General features: G+C 38.7%; 1 protein-coding gene across 2 annotated transcripts in view; it reads left to right on the top strand.

The window, feature by feature from the left end:
* The window catches only part of LRGUK (leucine rich repeats and guanylate kinase domain containing), a 129026-nt gene that overhangs the window by 13138 nt on the left and 96716 nt on the right, over positions 1 to 19172 (top strand). For both annotated transcript variants that reach the window (XM_005550807.5, XM_045388333.3), the window contains exons 4-6: positions 2938 to 3038; positions 8096 to 8177; positions 17687 to 17811. In XM_005550807.5, the coding sequence (XP_005550864.3) occupies positions 2938 to 3038; positions 8096 to 8177; positions 17687 to 17811 (308 nt within the window). The remainder of the gene's footprint in view (positions 1 to 2937; positions 3039 to 8095; positions 8178 to 17686; positions 17812 to 19172) is intronic.

Consider the following 19172-nt stretch of genomic DNA (forward strand, 5'->3'; position numbering starts at 1 on the left):
ATGCCCAATTTTTTGTATTGATTGTAGACATGGGGTTTCACCATGTTGCCCGGCCTGGTCTTGAACTCCTGGGCTCAAGCGATCTGCCTGCCTTGGCCTCCCAAAGTGCTGGGATTATAGGTGTGAGCCACTGTGCCTGGGCCTACATTTTGTGTTTTAAATCTGTTAGCTCTTTTATCCTTATTATTGAGCACCAGAGATTCACAGATACATATTTTTCATTCTTTTTTTGCTGTCTTTGTTTAGTTGATTCTTTCAACTCTAACTCCACCATTTGTAGTTCTATATAATTTATTTGTTATGACACCTTGTTTACATTTAATGAAATTAGTCCTACCAGTGTCAAATTTTCTTCAAAGCTTGATCCTTGTTTATGTTTTTCTGATCTTATTTGAAGTTGACAGTGTACAATGTTTTTCTTTAGATTTCTAGGGAAGTGAGCAAATCATTACTTCTGACCTGCTTTCTTCACTGATAATCTTTCCGCTTGCTTCTTTTGCCTGCCTTTTTTATGACAAATAAATGTTGCTGATACGTCTTCTCTGTTTGATTTTGGTTTTTTTCCCCCTTCTAGGACCCTAATAATTAAAGTACACTTTTTAACGATTAAGAAATATTCTAGCCCGCTTTCATTCTTAAAATGCTACTGTTTTTGAAAGACTTTTATTTTTTTTCCAGTTTTCTAAAGCTTTATTATGGAAAATTACAAATATGTGCATAAATAGAATTTTGGAATGAATATTTGGGTTCAACAATTATCAGTCCATCTATATACCTCCCTGCCCTGCTTCCCCAGGGTTATTTTAAAGCAAATCTCAGATGGTCCTCTCATCAGAAGGCCTTTTCTAGTGTTTCTGGCAGGAGCACTTGGCCTACTCCATACCTCCGAGGTTGTTTCCATTTGCCGGGTAGGAAATCGCGGAGTGGTGGGGGCTTTGCCAATGCTCAGTGCTGACAACAGGAGCAGGGAGCCCACAGTTACGCTCCAGGCGTTCCTCTTCAGCTGGGTCAGTACTCGTGAACCTTGGATGGCACGTTTCACTAGTTCATCAACTGTTTGAAAGCCTCCTGTGTGTAAGGTACAGCGTATTCTTCTTTTTGTGATGACAGCCTCACTGGTCTCCGGGTGTAGGCCAAACTTCAGACTGCGTCCGAATCACCTGGCAGCCCTGATAACACAGATTTCTGGGCCCCACTCTCAGGGTTTCTGATTCCGTAGGTTTGGGGTGGGGCCTGGGAATTTGCGTTTCGAACAAGCTCCTGCGTGAGGCTGATGCTGCTGGTCCGGGACCACACGCTGAGAATCAGTGATGGAGACACGAGGAGCTCCTGCCCTCTGGTGGGCAAGGAGGTCACTGCATTGATAGGGACCACAGGCCAGCTCAAGTTCAAAGTCCAGCAACCCAGACCAGGGACTTTTTTCTGTCTTGATATGAAAACACTGGCTATGTACAGTGTGTGAAATGCACTCACCATCTCTTTGTCTCTAGCTAAGTACTAGCTGCTGCCTCTGCTTCAAGAAGGATCTCTATTTACCTGCCCACAGTTAGATCATCTTTCATGAGGGTTTGGGTGTCCTGTGAAGTTAGTAGAGTTGAGACCACTACTGGCAGACATGTAGCTGAGCTCAGCGTGGACAAACTGATACCAATTGGAAAGCAATCACAGTTTCTCCTTAGGTTTCCTCAAAGAGTTCTTCCTTGATTTGCTGATTCATTTCCAACAAAGTGTTAATGTCTCAAAGTATTGTCTCTCCTAGAACTATTTACATTTAGTAAGGAAGGGCATGGTTTCATCCAGAGAAATAACATAGAAATTGGGGGGAATTTTCTGGCTTCAGTGACTATTGAGAAGGGAAGATACCAGGAGGTCCCTTACACAGCGTGTGCCACCCATCTCAGGGCAGGGCCCCAGCTACTCCAGACTGGCTTCCTTCCCCAGATCTGCATGTGTCTGTGCCACCTGGAGAAAGGTAGAAGCACTTTGCTTGGCTTTGGGTGAGGAGGCTGCACTCTCCCACTAGAGGTCGTCCCCAGGGGGTTGTAATAGCGCATACTGTGATCTAGAACGAGGAGAGAGAGGGAAATGCTAGTATTGTTGCCATTTTCAGGCGGAGAAAGGACTTACTGGTAGAGACAGGGCCATAACCCTTCCTGTGTGACCCTTCCTGATTCCTTCCCTAATTCATTCCGCTACCTCTGTGTCTGCTGTAAAGTCATAGAGAAATGTAAAGCAATAGTTCATATCTTTTATCTTTTATATGTAATTTCATTAGCAGTATCCTTTATTAGCACAGTAGTCCTTTAGTTAGTATTCAAGATTCAAAGTGTGTGCTTCGGATAAAATGCAAAACTCGGATGTGCATTTGATCCAATCCAGAGTCAAAAATCAAATAACAGCAATGAGTTAAATCGCTTCAAATACTTAATGCGATCTGGTGCTAAGTCCAGCTGAAACAAAATCTAATTTACAACAAAGAGAGTTTCCGAATTGTGGCATTTCCACTCTTTATGAAAAGATCTAATTTAGTTATTTAAGGGCTAATTATCAAGAGGATTATCAAGGCTTTTGCTTCTCATCCTTTTCTCAAAGGCTGGCAAGTTTTGTAGCATTTCACTGTTAGCGGGAGAGGGAGCGGGCATGAGGAAGAGGCCACAGGGATTGGTTACTTGGCTGCCCCCAAAATAGGGCATACAAGGATTGGCCACCCCTGCAGAAGAGGATTAAATTATTGACTCATCGAGAGTTTTCCACATTTTTTTTTTTTGTATGTTTCACATACACCTGATTTTATTCCTCTCACTCATATGGAATAATTAAGATGTCTTTGCAACCGTTATAATTTTAAAATATTCTGAGGTCATGTATACTGTTTTTAATGCCTTTGTCTTGTTATTTTATTGGCTCACCTTATTCTGTATCTGTTTCCCCCCCCAGATTTATCTTGTGTGAGTTGTATGCCTTATCTCCTAGAACTTAATGCTTCTCAAAATAATTTGACTACATTCTTCAATTTCAAGCCACCCAAAAACCTGAAGGTAGACTTTATGAATACATTAATTACACATGTTTAGGGGTTTGCAAAAGTGCATTAAATAAGCAAAATACCACTCAAATAGAGAATTCAGAGAGAATAAGATACAGAGGTAAGTAATGTAAGTTTCTGAAATGAAATAAAAAAGGCGACCTTGTGTATCCTTTATTTTGGAAAATGGATATGGTCTGTCAATGGATAGGCTTTCAGCAAGCTTTGTTCAAACCTGGTGTTCAAACCAACGAACTTTCCTCTGGTCTCCTTTTTCCCTCATTTGAATAGTAGTTATTATTGCACTTTTTTGTTGTTATAGCAGAACAATTTTTTAAAAATATTACTTGGAACATTTTATTTAAAGAAATGCATTTTATTGTATATATTTGAGATGTACAGCATGATGTTATGGGACATATAGCAGAATAATTTTTCTGAAAAATTTTATATCCGAATAATCTGTAAAAATGTCCTAGGCTCAAACTTTGCCCTTTTATTTATCCAACTTTACTTTTTAAGAAAATAATGCTTTCAGATCTCCGTTCTTGCTTCTCTGCACTTGCTTTTGCATTTCTGAAACAGAAATAAAGTACCTGTGAACAGCGGTGGATGGAATAGTTTGCTGTGCCCTAGAGCAGTGAGTCTGTTGCTTAAATGCATGCCCAAATCACCTGTGGTTCTTGTGAAAAGGGAATTCTGACCCGTTGGGTCTGGGGTGGGGCCTGAGCCTGTGATTACTAAACACCTTCGTGGTGATGTCATGCCACTGATCCATGGGTCATACTTAAGTAGCAAGGTCAGAGAGAAGTGGTTCCTACATTTTTCTGCGCTTTGGAATGCCCTGGGAGAGTTTTCAGACCTACTGATGCCCAAATTCCACTGCAAGAGATTCTGATTTAAGTGGTCCAAGGTAAGGTGTGGGCTTTGGACTTTTATTTTTGGAGATAGGTTGGAGTGCAGTGGCGCAGTCTTGTCTCACCACACCTTCAGCCTCCTGGGCTCAAGTGATCCTGTCGCCCAGGCTGGAGTGCAGTGGCACAATCTTGTCTCAGTCTCACCGCAACCTCGGACTCCTGGGCTCAAGTGGTCCTCTCACCTCAGCCTGAGTAGGTGGGACTACAGACACGTGCCAAAACACCCGGCTAATTTTTTTTCGTATTTTTTGTAGAGATGGGGTTTCACCATGTAGCCCAGGCTGGTCTTGAACTCCTGGACTCAAATGATCCACCTGCCTCAGCCTCCCAAAGTGCTAGGATTACAGGTGTGAGCCATCACGCCTGGCCTGGACTTTTAAAGAGACCATCAGGTGACTCTAATGTGCTGACAAATCTGGAAATGATCACCCTGGGTTTTGTGATTAGTGTTGTTATATTGGACTCAAATATTTAATTAAAGTTATTTTAAGGAATGGACATCAACTATTGCCTTTTATTATCTATTAGTTTTATTTTATTTACAAACCAAATTAACTTAAATCCAAAATATTCTATGGAGAGTTGCACAAATAGGAAAATCCGTTTGAAATCAAGAAACAGACATTCCCTTATACTGATGAGAGACCTTAATTTTCAATTGTTCTTCTATTTTATATCATTCCGTTATCAATAGCACACTTTTTCCCTTTGAAATTGTAGTTTTTGCCAGGGTGACATTCCTTTGTGCAGGAAGCCGCACTAGGTGCCTGTCTGTACTCAGTGTGGGGCCGCAGGGTTTTGAGGTTATCAGGAATTTAATTTGCAGAGCTGATTTGCTCCTCCTTTTGCTGTTCCAGTCGCCTTGCCTGAAGCCACAGGGCAGTCATTCATGGTAACAGCGTGATCCCTACCCCAGGAAAAACTTTGGAGTTTCTCCCTTTCATACCCCTTCCTTGCACTCTCCCAGAAAGACCCCACAAACGAACAAAAACAAATCATAGACCCCATCTTTAAGGTTCTGAGCTCCTGGAGAATTATGAGCAAATATATTGGTCATTTTAGAGAAGTGTGTACCAAGTGCCAGGCTATACCCTGAGGTGCTGCGAGCCACTGTGAGCTCTGTGTAGACCTGGGAAGGAATGATGGTGGCTTCCTGGTGTTTGTCTTCTTTTCTTTTCTTTTTTTGTTTTTTTTTGAGATGGAGTCTCACTCTTGTTGCCCAGGCTGGAGTGCAATGGCGAGATCTTGGCTCACTGCAACCTCCACCTCCCAGGTTCAAGCAATTCTTCTACCTCAGCCTCCTGAGTAGCTGGGATTATAGGCACGAACCACCACACCTGGCTAATTTTGTATTTTTAGTAGAGATGGGGTTTCACCATGTTGACGAGGCTGGTCTCAAATTCCTGACCTCAGGTGATCTGCCCGCCTTGGCCTCCCAAAGTGCTGGGATTACAGGTGTGAGCTGTTGCGCCCAGCCTCAGGTGTTTTCAATGTATTATTTAATCCCGCCAATAAAGCTGTGGGGCAGCTGATACTGTCCTGATACTGAAGCATGAAAGGTTAAGTAACTAACTTCACCTTTGCTGGGAGGTAGCGGAACTGGGATTGAACCCGCCGTCTGAGACCCCACAGCCCACTTCTTTCCAGTAAGTCAGGCTCGTGTACTATCCCCCACCCTCTTGAGAAGCTCCACTTCCTTTTCATTTAATATCTATGAACCTGGTACCACCAACCAGAGAGAACATGCATTTGCTAGAGTGGGGACTTGTACGTACACTCTTTTTGTATTTATTAGAATGCTTTTGCTCTTACTAGGTGAAAAATGTTAACTTGACTTGATGGCTACTTTTTCCAAGCTCTAGGTTCCAATGGGAGTCCAAACAGTGGCACAAACCCCTTTAAGGTCTTTCAAGAAAACTGACTGGGCGCAGTGGCTCAGGCCTGTAATCCCAGCACTTTGGGAGGCTGACACTTGAGGTCAGGGGTTCGAGACCAGCCATGGTCAACATGGTGAAACCCCGCCTCTACTAAAAATACAAAATTTAGCCTGGCGTGGTGGTGGGAGCCTATAGTCCCAGCTACTTAGGAGGCTGAGGCAGGAGAATCGCTTGAACTGGGGGGCTCAGGTTGCAGTGGGCCAAGACTGAGCCACTGCACTCCAGCCTGGGCGACAGAGTGAGACTCCATCTAAAAAAAAAAAGAAAAGCAAAAGAAATCTAATACCATAGCTACATAGAGAGCATAGTATTAGCTCCCCTGCCTGAAGTGTAGTTACATAGATGTCATGCTATGGCACCAGAAGCACCAGAATGAAAGGTGTTCATGAAAACGTGTCAATGATAAGTAAGCCCTATATGATAAGTTTATTCCTAGTTTATTATTATTCTATAGAAGAAAAAAATGAACGTTAAACTCCATTTACATCATGCCAAACTGACTTATTTCATAGTATGCATTTTACCTAGCTCCCATTTGCATATGCATACATTTGGTGTTCTGATTTTTTTAGTAACACTTTTATTTGTACATTTCTGTTTCTTCATATGGTCTGCTCACTTGTATTTTACTAAGTAGTCCTGTTGCTTGCTATATTGCAATTCACTTCATCAGTTTTCTATGCCATTTGAGTTGTATCTAAATTAGTTTTTGGTATTTACTATATAAAGTTTTTAGTATTTAAAGGATTTAGTATTTAATGTGTTGCTAAAATAATCTCCATAAATTTGGGGGGTGAAATCACTATTTTAAAGGACATGGAAAAATAAGAATAGCACTTATTATGTAATTGATTGATAGTTTTCCTGAAAATGATTATCATGTACCCAGCATATTATGAATGCAGTGTTTCTAAAACTTGAGTTTTTCTTTCCTTAAAAAAACTTTTTTGTTTATCTTTTGCCAGTAGGTGAATAATTAAAGTTATTTTATATTGTTTTTTAGTCTTACATGTTTGACTAGAAACAACAGATGTTGCTGAAAATGCTTTCCTACAGTAGTCAACTTTGAGAAAGAATGTAAAGTTGAAGAGGCATTGCCTGGAGATGAATAAGAAAGACTAGGCCAGGCATGGTGGCTCACACCTATAATCCCAACAATTTGGGAGGCCGAGACGGGTGGACCAGGAGGTGGGTCAGGAGATCGAGGCCATCCTGGCTAATACAGTGAAACCCCGTCTCTACTAAAAATACAAAAAAAAAAAAAATTAGCCAGGTGCGGTGGCACACGCCTACAGTCCCAGCTATTTGGAAGGCTGAGGCAGGAGAATTGCTTGAACCCGGGAGGCGGAGGTTGCAGTGAGCTGAGATCGCACCACAGCACTCCAGCTTGAGCAACAGAGTGAGACTCCACCTCAAAAAAAAAAAATTGAATATTTTGGCATTTAGAGAGTATCTTGGGACAATATATGGAAATAGGAATAGAAAAGGTAAAGGAACAGGAAAGAAGATATGCACAGAAATGAAGTGAATACAGTTTACTGGGCAGTAGAGAAAATAAAATGGTTGTAGGTAAGGATGAAATTGAGGTAAATCCTGCAGGAAGACCAAGGACATTTAAAATAAATGCTAAAAGTGGAGAGCATGGCTGCAGGAATTGAAAGCGTTTAGGTTATTGGGAGGTTCCTGTGCACCATAAGGAAGAGGCCTTCTTACTATTCTCAAGGTGGACAGAAAGTATCCCAGTTAGAAAATGATTAAATGGCTGGGCGCGGTGGCTCACGCCTGCAATCTCAGCACTTTGGGAGGCTGAGGTGGGTGAATCATGAAGTTAGGAGATTGAGACCATCCTGGCTAACATGGTGAAACCCCATCTCTACTAAAAATACAAAAAAACTAGCTGGGTGTGGTGGTGGGCACCTGTAATCCCAGCTACTCAGGAGGCTGAGGCAGGAAAATCGCTTGAACCTGGGAGGCGGAGGTTGCAGTGAGTTGAGATCATACCACTGCACTTTAGCCTGGGCAACACAGCAACACTCCATTTCAAAAACAAAAAAAAAAAAAAAAGATTAAAGACAGATGACTCCTTTAGCCTTAGTGTACTTTCAGTAATGAATTCTAACTTTACATTCGGAAATACCTTCTTCTTGTGCAGTTAATTGTGGTAAATATGAAAAATAAAATATTAATGTAACATTTTGTTCTCTTTTTCTTGCCAGAAGGCGGACTTTTCCCACAACCACATTTCTGAAATTTGTGATCTGTCGGCGTATCATGCTCTCACTAAACTAATTTTGGATGGTATCCTTTGAATAAGTAAAGGGGAAAATTTTAAAAACAATATAAAAATTAAAGGCTACATATTCAAGAATTGTACTAGATTACATGGACTAGTACCAGATAAGCAATTTAATAGAGATGTGATTCATTTAAATGACTAGGAATTGATATTCACAAAATGAGGATAAAAATTTTATTTACCAAGAAATGAAACTGTGAGTCAAAGCTTGCCAAGAGTATCTTACCCCTGAAAAGCTAAGTAAGATAGTCATCCTTCTGATAAGTGTAGGCTTATTCTTATTCTAGAACCAGAGAAGAAGTTCTGTTGTAATTAACTCCTTTCTCAGTTGGGTGTGTTGGCTCACACCTGTAATCCTAGCACTTTGAGAGGCCAAGGCAGCTGGATCACCTGAGGTCAGGAGTTCAAGACCAGCCTGGCCAACATGGCGGAAACCCTGCCTCTACTAAAAATACAAAAATTAGCCAGGTGTGGTGGGGCGCACCTGTAATCCCAGCTACTTGGCAGGCTGAGGCACAAGAATTGCTTGAACCCAGGAGGCAGAGGTTGTAGTGAGCCAAGATTGTGCCACTGCACTCCAGCCTGGGTAACAGTGAGACTACGTCTCAAAAGAAAAAAAAAAAATTAACTCCTTTCTTCAAATTTACTGAAACTTGTGTCCTATTTTATATAAATTCAGTATTTGAAAATCTAGATATGGTCATAAGGAAAATTAGTGATTATTTATTTTACAATGAGTTCATGCTAAGTTCTCTTTAAATAGTAAGCTTTTCTAATGTATTTTAAATATGCTTTCATTCTTTTTTTAAAAAAAGAACTTTTGATATGATTTGAACATACCTATTTCATGAGCCAGGCTCCCATGCAAGCAGAGCACCTACTTTAAAGACAGCGAGCTCCAACTTCTAGAGCCTAAGGGGCTAATTGGAGATCCTGAGTTTAATGAGCTTGAGTCTCTTCTTCACACCAGAGACTGATGTTTTCTTGGTGGCAGGGGAGCCCGTAACTTCTCTTTCTCAGTAAGTATCTTTCTATTCACCTGAGGATTTTTGGGGACAGAATGGAGAATGAATTGATTGCCTTGGGTGCCTCATTCAGGGATATGACAGCAGCTAGTACCTACTACATTTGTGATAAGGCTGAGATGAGGGACAACAGAGGGTACATCTTCTTGAAGACGTATCTTGTAAAAGAAAAAATCCTTTATTCATATATGATGGAAAGCTTGGAACATAGCACCACTCTCTTTAGAACCTGTGTGTGAAAATGAGCAATTAGTGGACATTTAGATGATGCTTAAATGAGCAAGTTTTTCTGATTATAGTCTAACAGAGAAATCAGAAAGTGACCAAAATAACACGTTTTGTTGACAAACTAAAAGCATACACATTAGCAGCGTATCTCTGTAGAACCTTAACTTCATGCTTGACTATCATATATTTTGAGTTTGCAAAGAGATAGCCGGACAGTCCAGAAGCTATCTGGCTCAGACATCCATTTATCTCAGGCTGTGTAGAGTGCTTCACAGGAAGGTCCATGCAGCAGCATCACCTGGAACTTCATAGAAATGCAGATTCTTGGGCTCCATTGCAGACCTAAGAAATCAGAATTTGCATTTTAATAAGACCCCCCCACCCAAAGCAATTTGAGCGCACATTAAAGCTTAAGAAACACTGGGGTTGGTCTAGGCCGGGAGTGGTGGCTCACACCTGTAATCCCAGCACTTGGGGAGGCCAAAGTGGGCGAATCATGAGATCAAGAGATAGAGACCATCCTGGCCAACATGGTGAAACCTTGTCTCTATTAAAAATACAAAAATTAGCTGGGCGTGGTGGCACGTGCCTGTAGTCCCCAGCTACTTGGGAGGCTGAGGCGAGAGAATCGCTTGAACCTGGGAGGTAGAGGTTGCAGTGAGCTGAGATTGTACCACTGTACTCCAGCCTGGCGACAGAGCAAGGCTCCATCTCAAAACAAAAACAAACAAACAAAAACACTGGTTGGTCTAGAAGTCAGCAGCCCCTAAATTCTTGCTAGCCAGAAGAATTCAGCAATTAGGGTACCTGGAATGCTGATGGTGGCATGACAGTCTGGAGTTTGTTATGGAGATCTCTTGTTCCTCCAGAAAACATTCCATGTTTTGACATGGAATTGCCAAAGAAAACAACTCCGCAGTATTTTGGACTCAAAACACAGTTGAAAACATTTCTATCATGAGAGTCTTAATTTCTATATACATTTAGCTTTCCGTGTAAAAACTAAAGTATCATGACTTTGTAAATGTCAGATATCATGAAAAAAGGAATCAGGGTTTTTTTTTTCCTTGACATTAGATGTAGCAATTGAGTCTTATCACTAAAGTATAAAAAGCTGTAATTATTACACCAAAACCAATAGAAGTTCAGAACATGGGTATATAATTAGAGTGTAACGTGGCACCATTTCTTGCCTGTGTTTTAAAAAATGCAAAAACAAACTATCATTCATCAACTGTTAATGAAATAAACTTCTTAGATCTTTTGAAAAGATAGTAGGCTAGTTTTGAAACAGCATGAAATATACTTCTTTCTCTCCGGTTCTGTGTAAGCATATCATATTGTGCATGATACAGGTGGTGAAGTTTCACAAGCTTTTCTGGACAGCAGAAAGCAAAAATGTATCTAGATGATAAATTAAGGTCTTGAGAAGAAAAATCACTAGATTAGACTGTTTTTGAAAATATTAAAAGTTTGATTAAAAAGAGAATTTTGAAACAACTTTTATGTCAGTACAGTTGAAAACTTGGATGAAATACAAAAATTCCTAGAAAAATATTACACATCTAGCTTGGAAATAGAAACCCTGGGTAGTCCTATAACTATAAAAGTAATTTATTATAAATTAAAATAAGCTAAATTAAAAAATTAAAAATCTTCTACCAAAAAAGCCTAGACCCAAAATTTTCAAAACAGACCTTCCAATAGTGAACAAATTCTTTCAAACACTAAAAATAGAAGGCATATTCACAATTCATTTTAATGAGGTTACTTTGATATCTAAGCCAGCCAAGGAGCAATAAGAGAAAGGAAAATGACAGGCTTGTCTCACCCATGATATATCTGTAAAAGTCCTAAACAAAATATTAGCAACAGAATCTGACAGTGTATTAAAAAGACTATGTATTACCACCAAATTGGGTTTTTCTCAGGAGTGTATGGAGAGTTTAATATTAGAAAATCTATAAACATAATTAACTATGTTAATAGATTAAGGGAAATAAACCTTATGATCCAGAGATATAGAGACTCAACAGACAATTTAATAAAATCCAGCTCTCATTCACAATAAAAACTCTCAGTGAACTAGTAATAGGGAATTTCCACAAATTCATAGAGGATGTCTACAAAAATCTTTGAAATACACTTTATCCTAACTGGGGACATGTTCTAAGCTTTCTCCTTTAAAATGGGAACAAGTTAGGATGTCTGCCATTGCCACTTCAACCCATCATTATTTTGGAGGTCTTAGCCAACACCATAAAACAAGAGAAAGAAATTAAAGGTGTAAAGGTTAGTAAGGAGAACATAAAAGTCATTCTTTGCAAATGACATGTTTATCTATAGAGAATATTAAAAATGTGCAATAAGCTACTAGAAATAATAGAGTTTTGAGGGTTCAACAACATGACTAGATATGACTTCAATAAACAGAAATCAGTTGCATTTCTGTATGCCAGAAACAAGCAATTAGAAAACAACTTTTAAAAGAAACCCATTTATAAAAACAACAAAAACAAATCTTATTAAAGATGAATAAGACTTGTGGGGGTAGGGGGACTAACAAAACTCTATTTAAGGGTGTTGAAGGCCTAACTAAAGAGAAATATATCGCATGTCCCTGGATAAGAAGATGGGCAAAATAAAAGATGAGAAAAAGAATTTTATGGAAAACAAATCAGAGAAGGCAAATAAACATAAGAAGAGATATCAACCTCATTTGTATTCAGATAAATGCAACTAAAGACCATATGATATGTGCTCTTAATGGATATTAATGGATATTGTATTATATCCATTCAATTGACAAAACTTAAGAAATCAAAACATACCAAGTGTTAGAGAACTTGTAGATCCAGAAGATCTTTTTACCTTGTTTGTGGGTATGAAATTAGTTCAACCACCGTAGGAAACAATTTTATATTGTCTTATAAAGTTGAGCATCCAAGTTCACTATGACCTAGTACTTTTACTCCTACACGTGGAAAGTTTAGCATATGTGTACCTGGAGCATTGTATAAGAATGTTCATAGCAGTATTGCTTGTACTAGTAAAAAATTGAAACAGCCCAAACACACATTCATAAGAGAAAGCATGAGTTATGGTATAGTCACACAACAGCGTATCATACAGTATGAGAAAATGAATGAAATATATCTACCTGCATGTAAATAAAATTTAGGCTTAAAACTAAGGGAGGAAGGTAAGAGGAAAGAGACAACTGAGCATAGTTACTATCTCTGGGAAGGAGATACAGGGATTTGACAGGAGAGGTATGCAGAGGTAGGTTCAAGTTGTTAATTTTCTACTGATCGGGCTGAGGGGCACTAGTTTCAAGCATGCTCATATTTTAAAAATAAAATCAGTCAAGCATAGGTCAATGGTGAATCAAGTATTAAACTTAACTCAGCTCTATGTAAAAATTTAAAAACCTGAAAATTCTAAATTAATTTCTTTGAAAATAATTCTTTAAAATGAAAACAAATCAGTTGAGCTAGTAATACCGACAGTGTAATTGTAGTAGATTATATCAATATTTCAGAATGAATCGGTAACTATAAGATACCAATTTTTTATCTTACACTATTTTGTCTTTCCATATGTGGATAATTGATGATTAATTGATAATCATCCTAAATTGCAATACAATAAGCTTTGCCAAGGTTAAGTAAGTATATTTGTTCTTAAGAAAGGGTACAGTTTATTCTTTACCTATAAACATTGGCTAGTTGTTTATTAGAATTTATCATGATAGAATAATGGAATTTAAAAATTCATAGAAATTTAATTCCAGACAGAAATTTAGAGATCAGCTAGTGCTAATCACTATTTTATTTTATGGAAGAGGAGCCTGGGACTCCAGAAGGGTCAACAACTTGCTAAATGGTTGAACTGAGACTTCTGAATTCCATTGTTTTTCCCATGTTGCAATTCATTGAGTAATTACAACTTTTGTCACAGAGGCATTTAAACTATGCATGTTTCATTTCTTGGAGAGATTCTCTCCCACAGTGAAGAGCATTTTTCACTGGTAAGGTGATATAGATCTTTCAGGATTGGTTTTGATTAAAGCCATCATTGCAGCTCTCTCCACTAAGAAGACTGTGATGGATTTCCTACTATTTCTCAGTAACTGTTTTCTATACACCCGAACCATATTTTATGATTGTAGACAAATGAATAAGAGCAAATACTGAACTAGTGAATAATTCATGTCAAGCATTGTGAACTACTGACAGCATCGTCAAAATGTAAAAATATATTGTTGGGTTTTTCCCCAGTTGTAAAGTTATGCTTAAGTGCCACAGGATTCTTTCATTCAGTTTCCCCAAGGATCTGCAATTTCACTTTAAAAGATTTATTCACAGAATCATAAAAGTTTAGAGCTGGAATGTGGTATGATGATTTTGAGTTCTTCTGAGTTTCTTTCTCCCGATAGCGGTCTTTTAAAATTAAAATATACCTAAGAGGATTAACCCAGTAAGCTAACTCATTGTAATGTGTAGTGATTTATCAGATTATGTTTCTTTTTATCAGGAAGTCCCAAGACCTATGAAAGAACACGAATAACGTTAGGAGGAAGGGCAAGTAACATTTTCTGAAGGTTCTTAAGAGAACGAGAGTTTGGGGAGATAAAGATATTGAAGACCAACTATGAACTCAAAGCTCTCTATGGCCCAGGCCTGCATATTGACTGTTGGCAGTGCCCCCAGGCACACATGAGGTGACTGTGGGAGCAAGTAGAGGAAAAAGCTGCTGTGTCACTATAGAAAGTTCTCTATACTCAGAAGCCTGATTAATTTAGAGTGCTGAAGTTCCCTGATATTTAAAGGAGAGTGAAAAGCTGAGAAATAGGAGGAAATAATTTTTCTGGAATGAGCGTATTTCTCAACAGAGATGTTCAGGCAACTCCTGCTCCTTTGCCCCAGTGCTGTTAGTGACTGCAATGGTACCTGCAGAAACCATGGCTGTGATTGCAGTGAGCGTCTGAATTCCTCCTCCTCTCTGTCCTTGCAGTGCTAATTTCAGAACACATGACTAGCTGTGGGAGTCCAAGCCAGAGAGTAAGTTGGATGTACCAAGGGAACTGTGGTTAGCCTCTAATGTCTTAGAAAATTACTGTAGACATAATAAACAAGCTTTCCTTTTTGATTCCTGATATCTCTTGATAATTTCAGGATTCCTGTTTTCTAGTTTTCTGATCCTTGCCTGCTTCCCATGAGAAGACTTCCTGAGGCAGATACCCACAAGCACTGGTTTTATTCTGCCGTGATTCAGAGTATCTTCACCTTGGTTGGGGTAGAACTACCAGGACACTCTAGTGCTCCTAAAATAGGACTTAAACGTGATTCCTGTCTTTGCTAAACTGAGACAGATGGCCATTCGAAGTTTTCCTTGCATAGTTTTTGTTGCCAAAGATTGCCCGCTCCAAGGGTATTTTATTTCATCCATACCTGAGTGAGATAGTTTGATCTCCTATTTCTCATGTTTCATATTCATATTTTGTTACAATCTGTATCTACAAAGATCTGGTCTTTGTTCTAGTTTCAGAACAATTATTTAAGCAGCCCAAAGAAAATAGAACCAGAAAGGATAGTATTTGCGAGCACACACATCTGTTTGAAGGGCTATTCTGGCAGGAAGCTTTATGGAAACAGATTTGAAAACGCATATTGACCACAAACAGAGCTGTACTTCAATCCAAGGATTGAAACTGAAACCATTGAGGAAAACCCAAGAATTTCTGGTACATTTTACATTTTTGTCTAGTTTCCTTATTTACCTCTTTCTCTGGCCTAAGTATTTTCAGGCTTAATCTTAACCTCGAATTTTTCATTTCTGTGCTATTGGCCAAGAGATAGAGGACGTGCTTCCTTGGCCTCATGTAATGTAATTTGGTAATGATATCAATGCCTTTTAATTGTGAGATGATTTATGGTTTGCTGCTCATTCACACCCATTTTCTAATTTTTTTCCCATGGCCTAACTTTTGGCCTTAATGGCCACCTGATACTATCCCCACTTTAAATGAAAAATCTACTAAGTAGTAGAGTTGGGATAATTACAAATAATTATGGAGGCATAATGTTTTTGTAATATTTATGACTTCTTCCTTCTTTTTTAAAAAAATTCTTTGTTTCTCTGATTAATGGAAGGAGATAGCTGGGGATTAGAAGATGACCAGGAGAGGCTTTGAGGAAGAAATGGTTTGTCTAGAATATATACTAAGAAATGGAATGGCTGTGACATATTTACAGTTATGATAGACATTGCAAAATTACCTCTAAAGTGGCTATATCATAATGAACTCTCTCAGTAGTATAAAAGTATCTGTTACTCAAAACCTTTTACTTTAAAATGTTTGCCAAGCTGATGGGTAAGGAATGGCAGCTTATCTTAATTTGCATTCTCGTGACTACAGGTGAGACAGAATGTCTTTTCATATGTTTATTAGCCACTTGGATTCACTCTTTTGGAAATTGCCTGGGCATATTCGTTGTCCATTTTTTATTGGGTTGTTTCTTTTCTGTTGATTTATTGTCATTTTTAATGTATTCTAGGTAGAATCTTTTGTCTGCTAATATATGTTGTGAACATGTTCTCGTAGCCTATCATTTTCACTTATTTATGTATTTAAAAAGTAATAGAAGATAAATAGTAAGAGAATGAGTGTTATATGTCAAAAAGAAATACTTAAGATATTGATTTAATGTGAATGTTAAAAAAAAAAAAGAAAAAAGTGGGATTTGGAGTTGTCTTGACGAATGGATGTGGTTTAGAAAGAAGTAGGAAAAAGTTCTTGGTACATTCCAGAACTATTGAGAAATTGACCTGGCAGGAATAGGGTATTCTCATTGGATGATAATGTAGATGGAACTGGATAAACAGGTTTTGCTTATAGTAAAGGGCCTTAGATAGAAGAGTGAGGAATTTGGAATTCGATGAGAATTTTTAAATTGAAACATGATATTCAATCAATATTTTAAAAAATTAATCAGCCTACAGTGTATAGAGTGACTTTAGGGCAGAAAGTAATGGATATTCGTGTAACTGTTGATATTAACGGTGAGTTAAGTTGGCAGACGAGTGAATAAAAAGGAAAGAAATCATTAAAGAGATATTTTAAGGCAAAAACATGGCAGGTCTTGGTGATTGGATGCCTCGCAGATTATGAGTGGCTGAGAAATGGAGATGTCATGAGTTACTTGAGAGGAAAAACTGAGCTTTGATGGGGAAATGACATTAAATCCTGGAAACTGGTCAAAGAGTTTGAGAACAGAGAGAGCTGAACAGAATTAATGACTTTGAGATTGTAGTGTTAGGTGACTACAAGATGGAACACAGAAGATAAGCTAAAATTTTCACAATAAATGGAACTTAACAGATGAAGAAAGTAAGGCAGAGTTTAAGCCTCATTGATTTTACAAGGAGAATGGAGGTCAATGTAGACAGAAAGAAAGGGCTGTTCCTTTCTATAACAGGGTATTGGTCTTTGGACCACCCATTTGCTACAGATGACATCTCCCAGGCTCTTAGCCCAGTTATGAGGATAATAATGCTTGGTGCATGTTGCCCCTGCAGGGCGATCTGGTAGTCAGAAGTTCTGCCTGTGGGAACACACATGAGTTTCTCATGGGGACTTAATTGATCAAGGGAAAACACAGTGCCAACGAGGCAGCTATGAGCCACGGTGATTTTTCTTTCCATACCGATTAAATGAGTCAAATACAACCCAGCACACTCAAAAGCTATGCCTTTTTAATTTTGAGATGGAGTCTCGCTCTGTCGCCCAGGCTGGAGTGCAATGGCACGATCTCGGCTCACTGCAAACTTCGCCTCCCAGGTTCACACCATTCTCCTGCCTCATCCTCCCGAGTAGCTGGGACTACAGGCATCCACCACCACGCCCAGCTAAATTTTGTATTTTTAGTAGAGATGAGGTTTCACCATGTTAGCCAGGATGGTCTCGATCTGCTGACCTCGTGATTTGCCCACCTTGGCCTCCCAAAGTGCTGGGATTACAGGCATGAGCCACCACACCCGGCTGCTATGCCTTTTTAAAATAAAAATTGTATAAAATATGACATGTTCTGTATGGAAAAATGTACTTCAGGATTAATAATCATCCTATATTGGGCATATAATCATTCTTTATTTAAGCTGCGGGCTGCTTTGTCTACTGATGATTTAACACTGATTCTTTTTTTCTTCCAAATGCTTTTAATAACATTTTCCTTAAACGTAGTCATGGTATATAGGCAATGAGATAGAAGAAATCAGTGGACTAGAGAAGTGCAACAATCTAACTCACCTTAGTTTGGCCAACAACAAGATCACGACAATTAATGGCTTAAACAAGTTACCAATCAAAATACTTAGTCTGGTGAGTCTAACAAAATGTCCTTCTTTATAGAAGTAGTAGTTCATATTTTTTAGTAACTGCATGAATTATGACTACTTAGGATTCAAATATATAAAGAGCAAATTCCTTCATGAAATGTTATTGTCTTCAGTTTTGTTTACTCCTTTCTTTACCATTTGCATGTGTGTGTGCGTGTGTGGTTGTGAGAGAGAGAAAGAGAGACAGAAAGCAATATTTCATGCTAAAGTAAAATGATTTGCTAATTTGTTATCCAAATTCAATATTTTAAATGATTGACTTTTTTATACTAGGGAAGAAAGGTATACTTTTAGCATGTATTTACAAATATTTTTTATAGTATCTTATTGGTGAAAATAACATTTAAGGATACTTAAGCATAGTATTTATTGCTGTTAACACTTTAACTGCTTTCAAATGAACCACAAGATGTTTTCTGGGCACTGAATTTTGACAGTCCTTTTATTTTAACATGTGTTAGTTAGTCTTCCACTCTAGAAAATAAAAAAGAGTGCTAAGAATAAATGAACAATTCCAATCAGAAAGTTTAAATGGGGTTATTTTTTCCCACAGAGGGCATTCTTTTGAAGCTGTGTGACCTGCTGTGTGACTATGACTCAATTTTCAGAAATTCAGCAGGATTCTAATAGTCCCAAAGATATGCACAATATTTTTGAAATAACAGTATAGCTCCCTAACTTGGGGGTCTACAGTATTGTCTGTAAAATATCCAGGATTCTTTCTTCTCCTTCCTCCTACCTCTTACCCCCTTGGGTGGCTTTGTTGTTCTTCATTACATCTATCATGGGGTGGGCAGGTGGGATTTCAAGCCATGAGGCTTGTAGCTTGTAAATTTCTTACGAGAACTATCCCACAGAGGGTTGTTGAAACTGTTGCTTGAAATGACATCTTGGGCCATGCACTACAATTCATGCCTGTAATCTCAAAACTTTGGGAGGCTGAGGTGGGAGGATCACTTGAGTCCGGGAGTTTGAGACCAGCCTGGATAACATAGCCAGACCCTGTCTCTACAAAAAATAAAAAATTCGCTGGGCATGGTGGTGCAAGTCTGTAGTTCCAGCTACTTAGGAGGCTGAGGTGGGAGAATCACTTGAGCCCAGGAGGTCAAGGCTGCAGTGAGTCATGATCATGTCGCTGTACTGCAGCCTGGGCAACAGAGTGAGACCCTGCCTCAGAAAACAAAACAAAACAAAAAAAAAGAAATGACATCTTGGATTATCTGCTGATTTTTGACATATGCAATACACTATTTCTGTCTTATTTAACCATAGATCACTGAAGATTGGCTATGTGTTAATTTTTTTTTTCCCTTAGCTTAGAGCTCGAAGTGCTTTCTTAAAACT

This window comes from Macaca fascicularis, chromosome 3 (genome assembly GCF_037993035.2).
Source record: "Macaca fascicularis isolate 582-1 chromosome 3, T2T-MFA8v1.1".
NCBI lineage: Eukaryota > Metazoa > Chordata > Mammalia > Primates > Cercopithecidae > Macaca > Macaca fascicularis.